Raw genomic sequence first — 14,132 nt, 5'->3', positions numbered from 1 at the left:
TCCTCTTGCAGTGTAGGAATAAACCCTGAAAAGTCGATGGGAGAGGGTGTTGCCTTCTCCCTAGACTAAAAAAAACCTGAGCTGTGTGGTGTGTGTCCAGACAGTGCGGACTGAATGAGGGTTTTGACAGAGGATGCATAGTTTTCTGTTCAAAGAGGAGAACTTACCCTTTTTCTTCCCCAAATGTTTAAACACATAGATGTTATCCAAAAGAAGTAAGAAAAAACTCTTCAAATAAACAACTCGGAGAGAAAATTCCAAACCTCACACATCAGACTGGAGAGAAGAGCCATTTGCCAGGTGGCTAATATTATACTGAAATCCTAGTGTATACGAACTATTAAATGTATTAATTGCTTGATATTTTCATGTTCTTTCCTATTACAAGGCAAAAGAGTTGTTTGATGAGACCTTTCAGATGTTTGAAATAAACTAAACTGATATAAAATGTTGGGTATTCTATGGGTTAAAATAACTTTAAGTGTATTCACAATGTCTTGTTATAATTACAAACCCTATGGTTCAGAATGAAGTGGTGGAAAGTGTTATTTTTCTACCCAAGCTTAGAATACATTTCAGTTATTTTGTAATGTGTACAAACATAATTAGAAACATGTGTTGCATCCATCATTTCCCTGAAATGCAGAGATTCTAGGTACTGTTGAAATTAAATCTTTCGTTGGAAGCCTTCAAGTTTTTCACTTTCATAGTGATTATGAGTAACTGATGTTAATCAGCAATTTCCTGGTGGTGGCTATATTTATCCCCCATGCTTTTCTTGATGCTTTTTATAAAAAGAGTGCAAGGAGTTAGACCGGCATTCAGATTGCATCACCTTTTTCAGTTTAAAATTTGGCTTTGTTTAATCCACTTCTGAAGAGTCCCAAAAGAAACTTTAAAAAGCCTTGAAATTCAAAATAGGGAACATCAGAATTCTTAGACTTCTTATTTGTATCACATTTGAGTTACAGGAAACTTATTTTGAAATTCCAGATGAGTTTCTTGGTGTATTCCTTTAAGCTGACTCTCAGGAGCAAATGTAATCCGTTAAAATGGAAGATGTAAAAGCCTTAATGCAGGAATGAGGAGGTATTGATGTAGTTAGGGCCGGATTTCACTAGTTTTGCTCACATGGGAAAGTAACTCATTTGTCCACCGGGTCCCGTCCCTTCCATGGTTTTAATTCTCATTCATATTCTGACGTTTTTCATACCAACACCTCATCTGTATCCACCTTCCAGCCTTCGAGAAACTACCGTGGTCTGACACCAGGGGCTAGTGAACCTGAATTCAAGCTGGAAGGGTATACAAGAGCTCCCTCAGATTGTGTATAACCTCAGATTGTGTTCACTTTTTCTTGGAATTTTCTTCAAGAGATTTTGAGCTCTGATAGGCACCTGTTTATAGCAAGCAAATACAAACTTCTTATTGGTATGGGTAAAGAGAAAAGTGATGCACATGTACAGAACAGCTATTTGAGCATACTCATCTTATGTTTTCCTCATGGATTCCTATATTTAAATGGTTCCTACCTGGAGCCAGAAAATCCACCTTTTCCTAATAGAAAAATATGAAGGGTATGTCATGCCTTTCCCCTTTTCAACAAAATATTCCTTCACAATCTTTATCGCAGGACAAGAGTACCCTGTACTTTATTTCATGGGAGTTTTCACTGACTGAAGGAAACAATTTTGTTTTGGAATTTGAGCTTGAGTTTGCTTTGTTATGTTTTGTTTTTCTGGTAGGAAAGCCAAGCTTCACAGAACAAGGCAACATGAAAAAATGTAACTAAGTTAGAAAATTACACTCAGGTTAATCACTTAAAGATGAGCGTAAAGTAAAAGAAAGGGTAACTTAAGAGGATATAATAAGCATAACAGAAAATTTAAATTAAAGGGGAAAGATACAAATAAATCCAGCAATAAGATACATACTTCCATACTTTTTGTGTAATTACATTTATGAGAGTAAGGGGAAAAGGAAAGCAGAAAGTTGCCAGGCAATCATCCATTAGCAGCCAAATCTTCATCCAGCTTTCCAATAACTCTCTGTTTAGACTAGGAAAATTTATTTTTCATTTTATCCAGATGATCTGTGAATTTTTGAGCATGTATAAAAATGTATGAGGTCCCATTTCGTTGTATAATGCGAAAAAAAATCGAGAAAAGCTTTTAAAAAGTTATGTACAACTGATATATAAAGGGACTGGAGGACTCAAGATTTTAAGAATATTTACCCAACTATATTCCAAACTCCAGATTTGAGGTCACCAGTGTAATAAAATGGTCTCAGTTCTTTTCAGGGCATGATGTTTAACACAAGACTGAAAAAAAGACATACTCAGTTGCCATTCACAAGCACTTTCTTTTCCCTCACTATTACATCTTCTCACTCATTCTCTTCCTTTTCAGTGTAGTAATATAATCAGTTGAGCTAAGGAGAACTACTGTTTTACTTACCCCAGCCATGTCATAGCTTCCAAGCAATAAGGTGAACTGAGTGTGCCCTGGGAGAAAGAAAGAGGAGTGAAATGTAACACCTTTTTTAAACTTGGTATATTAGACTTGTATGCAGCATTTGTCATGGAAACGTGGCTAATACAGATCCATCAGACCAGAATAAAACAGTCATAAGCTTTCAGTTAGAAATGCTATTTTTGTGTCTGTGTGTGTATGTATGTGTGTGTGTGTATATGTATATAAACACTGTTGACAATTTTATCGTTACTTGTTTTATTTATGTGTTCTTGAATGATGACTTTTTTGAACTAACTTGCAAGCTTACTTCCCTCAGAGTGAAATCTGGAAGCTCTAACACTCACAACATTCACTGCTGCCAAAGTATAGTGTTTTTTTAGTTAACTCGGAACTTATTTAAATATATGTTGTTTAAACTCAAGCGTTTTTAGAAATAATAAAATATTGAGGAATCATCTCTCTTTTTTGCATTGGATTTCCATGTTGCTATTATTAGGAATTTATCAAATGAATCAGTGTAGTCTTGTGTTACATGTGCAAGATGGACCGTTGAGAGATTTTGGTTGGTTTTTTTGAGTAACCTTCACAAGACCCTTGGCACTAGATTTCACAGGATCTGGGAACTTTAATACTGACCTTTATACAAGACGTTAATGCTCCCCGGCAAGCATCTCCTTTCTGAAACTCTGAGGTATTAGGTACCTTGTACAAGATATCTCCTTCCATTCAGCCTTCTGTCATGCGTATTTATAATTTGCCTGAAAAGTCAAATTTATTCTGGATGAGTTGAAAAGCATCTGGGAAGTGAATATTCACTTAATTCATTTCAAGTAGACATTTTTATTTGACTCATATTGTGCTGTATTTTAAGATGTCGTGCTAACTACTGTGTATGCCTGTTGTAACAGATATTATGAATATAATATAAATTTTATTTAATAACTGGTGCATGTAATAGGCACAAACATTTTTACAAAATCAGGATGATCCAATTGTTGCCCTTAGACTGCAGTTTTCCAAACGCTATTTGGATGGCTAAAGGGAAACTTAGAAGCTAATATTGTTCTCCACCATAAGAGGTTTATCCTTGTAAACAAAAATATATAAAAGATATGTGAGGAGATGATCTGGAATGGAATGTCAGAGGCAGTAGCATATCTCCACACAAGGGGATAGGCAAGGTCTGTGGTTACAAGCCAAGAAGGCCATATGTGCTTATTTTCATGTAATGGAATAAAGTGTAAAATACTCTGAAGAGAAACTATATGGGAAAAATTGTTATAATAGTTACTGTTGTTTGCCATTGAGCTGGAGTATATCCATGGCCACAAGAGGTGGTTTGCTTCAGGACTGTGAACAGCCTTTCAAGATGATGGAAGGATGGAGAGATTAAAGGAGTTTCTCGTCTCTAATTCCATTCTAGATATTAGTAGGAACCAAAGTTGTCCCAGCTGGAAAACTGTTTACTTCTCAGCCCACTTGATGGCAGACAAGATGGACTCTATCCTTTATACAGTCCACTGAGTAGTGGCTCTAAAAGGTGACCTCTACACATTTTCAGTATCTTTTGCAAAAGCTGTTATTCATCTTCTGCTAACTGTGCACAGCCATAGTTCCAGTTCCAAGTGGTAGCTACTGTCGTTCCAGTCCTATCTCTAAGTTTTCTTATCAATAGACAATAGACTGGAAATCTGCTCTTCTTCAACGTGATAGAAATGCATAAAGAAAATAATTGCTACCCTCATTCTAGGCATTCAGTGACTTCCTGGGAACATCCATTGATTCAGCTAACTTAGCTTCTGAAGTTCATTTAATTTACACATCATCCACTATCATGTGTGGGAAAGACAGCCTTAAAAGCAGTGTGTATCTGTATATCTGGGACATCATCTCTTATCTGCTTGTATTACCACAAATAATAAAATTTTCTACAGTAGGGTCATGCTTTTCCTTCCTTTTTCCACAACTGGCTGTTTCTTCTGCCCAAGCAGTTGCCTCTTCCCCTCTGCCTTCCCAAGAATCTTGGAGAAAACAGTGTGCTGGGCTTTAATAACAAATTGTGGGATCAGGGTAGTCCAGCGCTGAGTTTCTGATGGCTCTCCAAATAAAGTTTTGGTGATAGGAACTGTCTTGTAATGATACTTCTCACAGAAGTCTCAATACTTTTGACGTGCTGGTATGCTGTCAATACAGTCTGTCTTATGAAGTCCTCAAAGCTACATCTCTCTTCATTGTATAAGACCAACTGTATTGGAATAAAGATCTTAGCTCTGAACTGAACTGAGAAATTCAGTGTAAAAGGTGTAAAAAGTTAAGGTTATAAAGGAGAAGATATAGCCTCAAGGACAAATAAGTTTATTTCTGCAGAAATATTGTCAAACATGGCATAGGTCTGCAGTGAGGTACAGATCAGAGGAGCATAGAGAAAGGACACCAGTGAGGTATCATCCACATAGGACAAATATACCTACATATAATGCTAAGAAATAAATGAGTTGAAGTAGGGAAATATTTTCTTTCTCACAGAAGAGGATGCCAGAATAAATATTTGAGAGCTGCTTATCTTTCATCTCATGCAAACAAGAGAAAGATAGATGTTCTTTCCTTTCTCAGGGTTGCAGACAGCAAAGATTGTCTTTGCTGCCATGAAATATTTTGGAGCGGGTCTTAAAAATAAGTACATAAAGTGAAACAGCTATCAAGAAAATGTATACTTTTGACGTATTTTCTTGTGGTCTGCTTCTTGCTTCTTGACAGTAGGACTGGTTCTGGACAAGTTTTTCCTGGATATTCAGAGAGGGGCATCTACAAAATTACATGAATCTCTTAAATGGCCCTTAGTTCTGCTTAGGAAATATCTTTTCCCTGGAGGTCTTGTCAAGCATAGGGGTTGAAGTATGACTTGGGGGATTTTCCTTCTGCTGTAGTAACTTCTTTTCTTATTTTAGGAGATCTCTGCAACCGCATTTCTTGACAGGTTCCCATGAGAGCTGCAGATTCAACTTGCTGCCCCAAAAGGCTAGCTATGGACTTCTGTAGAACCAGATCACCTTACATTTCTTTACCTAGATTTAACCTGGTTCTCCTTACCTGTAACCAAAAGAGGGGAAGAAATTTTTTTTAAAATAAATACTCCAGGAGATACTGCTGTGATATTTCAGAGTGGCAAAATTAGGCTCCTAGTCAAATTTCCTGTATAAGTAAGAAGGACTGGCTTATTGTCCCAAATTACTGCCCTCAAGACATCTGAGGAATCACCTAAGATATGTGCATGCTGCATCACACATATATGGGGTTTTTAGTACTAAAAACATGGAATAGTTCGCTTTCAGTGCTTTGTGAAGGCCTGCAGAGGCATGTAAGGTAATGTGATTTCTGGCCTGAGGATGACCTAGTTAGAGCCCAGCTCGTCTTTTTTTTTTGCAACTGTATTGCCTGTGGACACAACATTTTAGCACAAAACAGACTTCAAGCCTCAGTTTCCCCTATTCAGGCCAGATGGTATAAACCAAACCTGAACCAATTCAGCAATGTGGAAAACAGGTGACTTAGAGTCTGAATTCCAAGTTAAGACAAAATTATCATGAAATATTAATACAGACAGAAAATCAGTGAAGAAATGGTGATGCAGGTAGCACTGTAGTCATGACGGACATTCTTTATATCCTTATATTTATGCTTTGAATTATTACATAAATAAGCATTTTTTCATCTATGTATTTGATTTGATATATATTACCAAAGGCTGTGTAAACTGAAAGGCTGCCAATTATAGTTATAAAAAGTTACAGCAGAGTGAAAACATTAGCACTTAAGGAGATTTCATAATGTCTGTTTCCCTTCTGTAGCTGTTTTCTGCTGGAAAAATCACAGACACCAGAGTAGCTGAGCTGAAGGGAAAGTACGCACTCCTGCATAAGGCTGTGACAAGGTACAATATTCTTTTTTTAGACTTTGTTTAAGTAGCCAAAGCATTATACAGCCGAGTTAATTTTCTGCTGATGCAGAAGGCCTAATTTAAGGATTGTAAAAATAATTCATGTCATGCCTGCTTACTTGAGTTATGATGGGATTTGGTGTGCCTCCCAACAATCTAAATAGTAGTTAGCACTAAATAATGAATAAAAAATAATAAAAAATTTGAGAAGAAGTTTGCAAAATCTCAAAGATACAATTTTTCCTGAGATTTCTCAGGAGATTTTTCCGAGTCTTCTAGTTTCATCTTAATAAAACGGGGAGTTAGAATATGGCCCTGACTTATCTGACTTTACTCAGATTACTGCATAGCAAATATTTTTGGAAGCAAAGTTGAAAACACTCCTAAACCAATGGCCTAGAATATGCAGGCAGTATTTTCTTAATGCTCAGAACTCAATGTATTATGTGTGGTTTGGGTTAGTTGATTGAGAAGGCTTCTACCATATTGATATTCACTGAGCTGGACTAGAAATCCAGTAGCTGCTGAATTTGGCTGGCTTTTAGCCAGTGTTAGTTTGAAACCAGCCTTATTACTACGTATTTTGTATGTTTATAGAGCATTCTTCTATATAGAACATTCTTTTATGTAAGGACAATTCCTGTGTATGTATAAGTGGAACATGGCTGAGGAAAACCAGGGCTCAGCTGTCTTTTCTGTCACACATAAAACTCCCATAAACACCATGCACCAAAGCATGAAAATGTTAGACGGTAGATTACATCTCTCATTCTTCCCATGGTTCTCATAGGAGTGTGAAATCACCATACTTCTGTGAGAAAGTTTATCAGAGGGAATCATGTCACATTCTTTACTTAGATGTAGTCACATGTCAAAGCAACACAGTGACACGGGAAGGAGTACTAACTCCCTCAGATAAATTTCTCATACTGATGAAGGAGAGCAAGGGAAGTCAATTACCAAAAATTCATTGTGATCTCCCATATATTTTAAGGACTTGTCACACATCAAAAGTGGGATTCATTTGCCCATGTCTTAACATCATTAGACATACATGTCTGAACTAGGCATCTAGAGTCCCTTAACAGTCAATGGAATGAAATAAGGACCACATACTTCCTCCTTAAACAGACATCTGCAAGTTTCTGGATTTCTCCATTGGCTATAAAAAAAGTCCTGATCATAGGTTCAGGATGTGTGTATACTCTTCCTGCAATGAACCATTCACAGAATCAATATCACTTATTCATTTTTAGTTCTTCACCCTTACATGTGCAGTACAGTTGATCAAAAACTTATTTTTTCACTTATTACCATTGCATTTAATCTCTTTTCTATTTAATCCCTATCTGTCCTAGTGCTGTTACAGTGCCATGTGGAAGCAAATCACACTGGATGAGATCTTAAAGCTGTGTGTGATCTTTCCTTTAGTCGCACACAAAAATGTCATGAATAAAGTCCTCTGCATCTTAGGCAGCGTAGATCCCTGTGGCAGTCATGCAAGGCAATTTTAACTGATGTCTCTGATATTCATCACAAACTTCTGTAATACAATGGATGAATGCAACTAGTCTGTATACAAATAGTTTCCAAGGCTGTTGCTGAAGTACGCAGAGGTTTACGTGTATAGTGTGGTCCTTTGTTTAGTGGTGAATAGTCCTTTAATTCTTGGTTTCAGTTTTGTAGAATTTGGCTTTCTGGAAAGCTGAGAGATGTCACCTGGTAGATAACTTCTTTGGTAAATTTTGAAACACTTTGAAAGTGTTCTGCGTTTTTAAATTTATGTTTGCTGCATATCTGAAATTCCGGAAACAGGCTGTCTCACCCACCCATTTTGCGGTGAGGCTGCACCTAAAGCTGATGTATCTGAGCTCTTATTTGGCCCATGAAAACCCATTTGGTCACACAATCATGTGGATGTATTGTAAATGTTACTTTTACATTATCTCAGTTAGGAAACTTATGTGAATATTCTTGTGCGGAATTGACTGTTTAGGAATCTCATCTTTTTAAGCCTATGTTAAATTATTATTCACCTCACAAACTCAAAAGCTGCAACATCAGGCTTGGCAAGCCTCCTTTTGCATTCATGTGATTTTAGATGTGTACATTGTGTAGATGTCCAGCTATTTCTTGCCATCAACTAAATATAAATCTTCACATGAAAGCATATTGTTAGCAGGTATAGTGAGCAAGATCTGGTCTGGATTCAATACTAGGTCATATTTATTTTTTTTTTTCATTTTCTTTTTTTATTATCTCAAAAAGATCAACACTAAGAATTCTGGTTTTATGGAATAACTTACGTTTTTATATAATTTTAAGTAAAATTTACATTTTATGCAAGAACTATGTTTGAAATTAATGCATATTACTGCAAACAATTCTATTTTCTCCTAGAACAGCGTATGTTCTGTTGGCCTTAAAGTAAATTCTAAATACTGTATAGGATCTTGTGTTGATAAGTCAACCTATTTTTCTCTTAAAAGGCTACTGCATAAGTTCATCACATGAAGTTACTCGTTTGTGATAAACACACATTTGTTCCCCGTTGAAGTCTGTGGCTTTCTTATTTTCTGGTTTAAAAAAGGAAGTGGTTTCCCAAGTAGAAATGTTACACAAAACAAAACTTTTTTCTGCTGTATTATTTCAGCTATGTTCATGCAGTATAGTCAGTTGTGTACTTAGTAGTTTTATAGTTACTATCTCAACTCTTTTTTTCAGTGTGATATGTAATTTTGGGTTTGTTGCTAAGCTATATGTGTAATCTTTCAGCTAAAATTTTTGTATAGAGTTTCTCAATATGGGAGATTCTAAATTCCTTTATTTTAAAGAATGTTAAATTGCATTATATTTTTAATTAATGAAAGGCATGTGATAGTGTTCTTTATTCTTCCATATAATTTGTGGCTAATTTTAGTATTCAGTTATAGGAATGTTATCATGTAATAATATTGAAAAGTCATAGACAATGATTTCTGTAGCATAAAGAATAGATTTATATATTGTGTACTGTATATGAATTTTAATGCTGTTGCTTCCTTTACGACTTTTTCATAATAATCAATATATTTTACTAACAGCCTTTAAGATCTGATACTCAGCTATTGCCACATAGCTTCCTAAGTGTATTATGGATACCAGCTTCTTACCATTGGCAGAATATTGCAGTTTATTTAGACTTCAGTGATACAAGTCAGATCAGAAATTGATCATGTCTTCAAGCCTTATAATAAAGTTCTACAGCAATTCCTAAGCATATTCATGGCTTGGATATCATTAAATTAGTTACTTCAGATCCTAGTATAACAATACAGCAATAAGAACATGCAATTCAGTGCTGGGTAGGTGCTCTGGTATTTGCTAAGAGCTTAAAGGTGGATTTGACAGTGTGAGGTTTAAGGTTGGACTTTATGATCCTAAAACCTAGCCTAAACAATTCTGTGTATCTGTGTCACTAACTAAGCAACTTTCATCTGGTTAAAATTAGATGACATGAATCCCACTCCAAATCTAGGATGCAGAAAAAAATCTTCATACCATATTCCAGTGCTTTCATAGCATCACAGGATAATTCAGGTTTGCACAGCCCTCAGGATGTCTCTGGTCCAACTTCCTGTTCAAGACAGAGTCAACTGGGAGGTCAAACCAAATTATTCAGGACTTAATCCCATCTCATCTTGAAAATCTTGAATTAACTATTATACATAGGTAAAGATATATAAATACAAAGCTTATGCTTCTCATTGCCTAGTTCTAAATTTTTCTATTTAATGTAGTTTACAGGAATCTGAGATCCAGCTGTTCCAGGAAGCCAAGCGTCTTACTGTAGAACTGGAACAACAGCAATATGAACTGGAAAAAGCGGAACAGTTCCCTGAAGAATCTTCCACTGAAGTTTCCCAAATAAGGCAACAACTTCTTAGCTGCCAAAATGAATACAAGGCTATTAAAGAAAGAGAGTATGAAGTGCAGTTCAAGTTGGAATGGTAGGTGATAGTGGTGAAACGCTGATAATTTTATTATAGTTTATTTAGAAAGACAATAACATAGAGAATAATTCAATCTCATCTCCATTTTACATGGACACAATTCTTGCTGGCGGTCGTTAAACAAATTGCCACAAACATTCTCAGCAATATTTCAGGGATGAATAAAATTACCCTAGTACAAGAATTGTAGATAATTTTAATTTCCTATGGTGTCCTTTGAAATGCTGTTTAAAATTTAGTTCATCATGTGATTAATCTTTAAGTATATAAAATTAACAGGAACAAGTCTAGTCTAGAACACCTTTAATACAAATGATTAAACTGTCTTAGAGACCCGATGACTAGGGTTTTATAGAAACAAAAATAGACCCAATGCTATTTTTAATACCAGAAGCACAGTTTGTTTAAGTTTTTCTCTTCAGGTATTTAAAGGAGAAGTCCTTGTACGTTCTCATGTTGGAAAAATGAGGAATGCACTTTGAAAGAAGTGGATACTTGACATTTCTATAAAAGGAAAGAAGTCCAGAATAAGCTTGATAGTGTATATATTTTAATTATTTGCATATATGAGTGTGCTGTACTTTAAGATTTTATGGTAAAATATCAAACAATGCTATTACATCTTTAAAAGCACATACCTATGGAGATGAACACATATTTTCATTTTATGAGGTACATGCTATTTTTATCCATCTTCAGTCCAGCTAGTTGGTGGTAGTTGGTGTGTATAAATCCAAGTAAATAATGTCAGTAGTTTAAGCTGATTTTCTGCAAGGAGAGCAGGGGCACTGCACAAACTGCAGATTTTTCTGGCAGTTCTCTCTTGATTTTTTTTAGAGCCAAATGTTTGCTCTAAAAGATTAAAAAACTTGAGAAAAAAAGCAAATCGGGAGTGGGAGAAATAGAGAAACATGGAAAGCATCTGGAAAAAATTATTTGCTATGAGATAACTAAGCCACATGAAATTTCCTGAAATAATTATTAAATACAGAATTTTTTGCTGTTTCCAAGTAGTCCAGAAAAGACCTCTTCAAAATATCAGGTTTTTTACCATTTGTCTTCATATCGTGTGAACATTTCTCACTGATTTTGTATTAGTTTTCAAATAAATGATCAGGATTTATATGTTTAGGAGATATTTACTTCCACTCTGTTTTCTGCCTCTACTCGAAGGGTGACTTCTGGCCCCCACATAACACAGTTTAGGTACTGTTTCTATTACTCTTGCACATTTACTGAATTAATTCTCATATATGAATTGAATATCCTATTATGCTGATTAAAAATACAGGTTTTGGGTCAGTCATACTGTGAAAAATACACTGATGTAAAATGAAGATCTATGTGGCTGGTGGTTTTAGACAAATAATAAAGTGATGTCTTCTGAAATATCTGTGTGCGTGGGTGGTGTCAGACAGAGGGGAAACTGCATACTCTAAGTTTGCTGTTAGGTGACTGCTTGGTTTCCTTCATTTCTCAGAAGGATAAAAACTGTGGTCCAACCTGTCTTGGCCCTTGATCTCTCTGGAGCACAGTTTCCCTTGTTGTCCAACTGTGTCAGTACAGTCCCAGCTGTGCTTGGCACTCACAAGTAAGCTTCTCTTTGGGAATTATGACTAATGCCTGTTTAGTCTGAAAACAAACATATTAGTCATTTACCTTCTTATGTATAGCAGGTGGGGAACATGAAGGGCAAAAGGTTTGAAGGGAGTATTTGTGTATCTATTTATTTATCCTTTTCTTAAAAGTTTTGGATTTGATCTTCTCAGGAATACTGCTGAGCTGGCAGTAAGAGAGAGCCTCTGTGAACCTTCTGCTTCCCTTCTGTAATCCTTTCTCTGAAGCATCTCTCTGCTCTCTGCTGCCTTTACTTCCTGCCTCAGTTTGTGTTCTCTGATAGCTGAGGGCATTTATTGCCCTGTTGGCATTCAGTATTTTTCCTTTAAAGTGTCACATTCATATGCCACAACATTAGCAAAGTTATTTTTATCTCAAGTTTCATTAGTATTCTATGTTCTCTTTTCCATATATCATTTTCTATTTACTTGCCCTTGTAAACATATTTTCCGATCACCTGCCATTTTCAATAGCTAAAAGTGATATTTCATCTTCTGGTTTAATTCTTTATTGTTCCAATGAGTATTCAGCATTCCAAGAGTAAATGTAAATTGCTTTCGGCACTGTATTATCAGCAGGTTTTCAGAAATTTTGTGACATTTTTCATAGCTTGAATAGGTACACAAGGTGTTCAGAAATAGCTCTGATGCACTTTAGCTTTCAAGAAAGTCACCTTGAGTGTGATTGTGTGCGTGTGGGGTATCCCACTCTCCACGTATCATAGAATCATAGTATCATAGAATGGTTTGGATTGCAAGGGACCTTAAAGATCATCCAGTTCCAAACCCCCTGTCACAGGCAGGGACACCTACCACTGGATCAGGCTGCTCAAAGCCTCATCCAACCTGGCCTTGAACACCTCCAGGGGTGGGTTCCGTCCTTTCCTGGTTTGCATTTCTGTTCTTTTGTGGTGTTGTACTGGGTTCGCTGCTGGTGTGTCTGCCCATATGCTCAGCACAGGAGGGGAAGAACAGTTGCAAGAATTTAATGTTCAGGTCACTGCCCCAAAGTCAGAGTTGACTCCAGGAGTATTCTTCCTCTCAAAAATTATTAGGCAAGTGTAATAAAATATGAGAAAACACAGTGACCTCAATGCAGTTCTGGTACAACTGCATTCAGAGCCATAAAGTTTCTTCATGTTACTGGGACTGAATATGCCTCAGTAAATAAGAATACAGACTGAAAAATCACTTTAGCACAAAAGCAAAGAAGGATCAATGTGATCAGCAAGGATTTGTTCTAGCTTCAGGAAATTTTTCATTTTGATCCCTGTGTGAGGTTTACAGTCCTGGTTTGTGAGATGAAATAAAGAAGAGCTGTTTGTCCTTATTAGGCAATAGTATCTACAATACTTTATTTTTGAGAAATAATAAATTTATCATCTAAATTACTTTATCATATGAACTATATATTTAAAATTCAGAAAATAATTTGAAATTAAATTATCTTTAGCAAGCTTTTGTGAGGTTAAAGGTGTCTGACTCTTAAAAACAATTTTCTTTTGCAGCCTAGGTCCAATCTACAGCCCTCGCAGTCATTTGTGCAGGTAGCAAAATGTCTGTTCACTGAAGTACTATGTGCTATTGCATGCAAGTCATAATTGCAACACTGAGTTTGTCCTTCTAGAAGGATTGCAAATATGGAAAATTATTTCAATGCTTGTAATTATTTCAGGATTAGTCACTCAGTAATTAATAAGTGAAAAGTTAAGTTTCTGTCCATACTTTTTCTAGTAAAGAGTGACAAGTCATCATTAAAATAAAGCAAGTAAGATTTAAAGTCATTTTCAGCTAGTCTTGTGACTGCCTTCTCCAGTACACACAAAATAAGCACAGCTAAAATCCTGACAGGAATCTCATGCTGGCAGCTTGTCAGCTGTGATGTCTTCTACTTGTGGTAACCACATTTTAGTTGTGAGGCACTGAGTACCTTGCGTGGATTCCTCAGCAATCCCCACCATGTGTCAGAGCAGCTGAAGGTGTTTGCTTTCTTACATGATGAGATTTGTAATGATAACAATATTCTAGATATTTTGTGAGCTGAGGAACTGAAATAGACCTCTGTTGACAACTACCACTACATTTCTTAATCTCTCTGACTTAATTTTTT

At 36.0% G+C, this 14,132-nt stretch overlaps 1 protein-coding gene across 1 annotated transcript in view; it reads left to right on the top strand.

Moving 5' to 3' along the window:
- CCDC146 (coiled-coil domain containing 146) overlaps positions 1 to 14,132 on the top strand; it is a 64,469-nt gene that overhangs the window by 20,627 nt on the left and 29,710 nt on the right. The window contains exons 2-3 of the mRNA XM_069880175.1: positions 6,326 to 6,408; positions 10,194 to 10,403. Coding sequence (XP_069736276.1) covers positions 6,326 to 6,408; positions 10,194 to 10,403 — 293 coding nt within the window. The remainder of the gene's footprint in view (positions 1 to 6,325; positions 6,409 to 10,193; positions 10,404 to 14,132) is intronic.

Source organism: Phaenicophaeus curvirostris, chromosome 1, assembly GCF_032191515.1.
Source record: "Phaenicophaeus curvirostris isolate KB17595 chromosome 1, BPBGC_Pcur_1.0, whole genome shotgun sequence".
In the NCBI taxonomy this organism is placed as follows: domain Eukaryota; kingdom Metazoa; phylum Chordata; class Aves; order Cuculiformes; family Cuculidae; genus Phaenicophaeus; species Phaenicophaeus curvirostris.
Note: the sequence above shows the minus strand (reverse complement) of the source record. Positions and strands in the feature narration are given on the sequence as shown.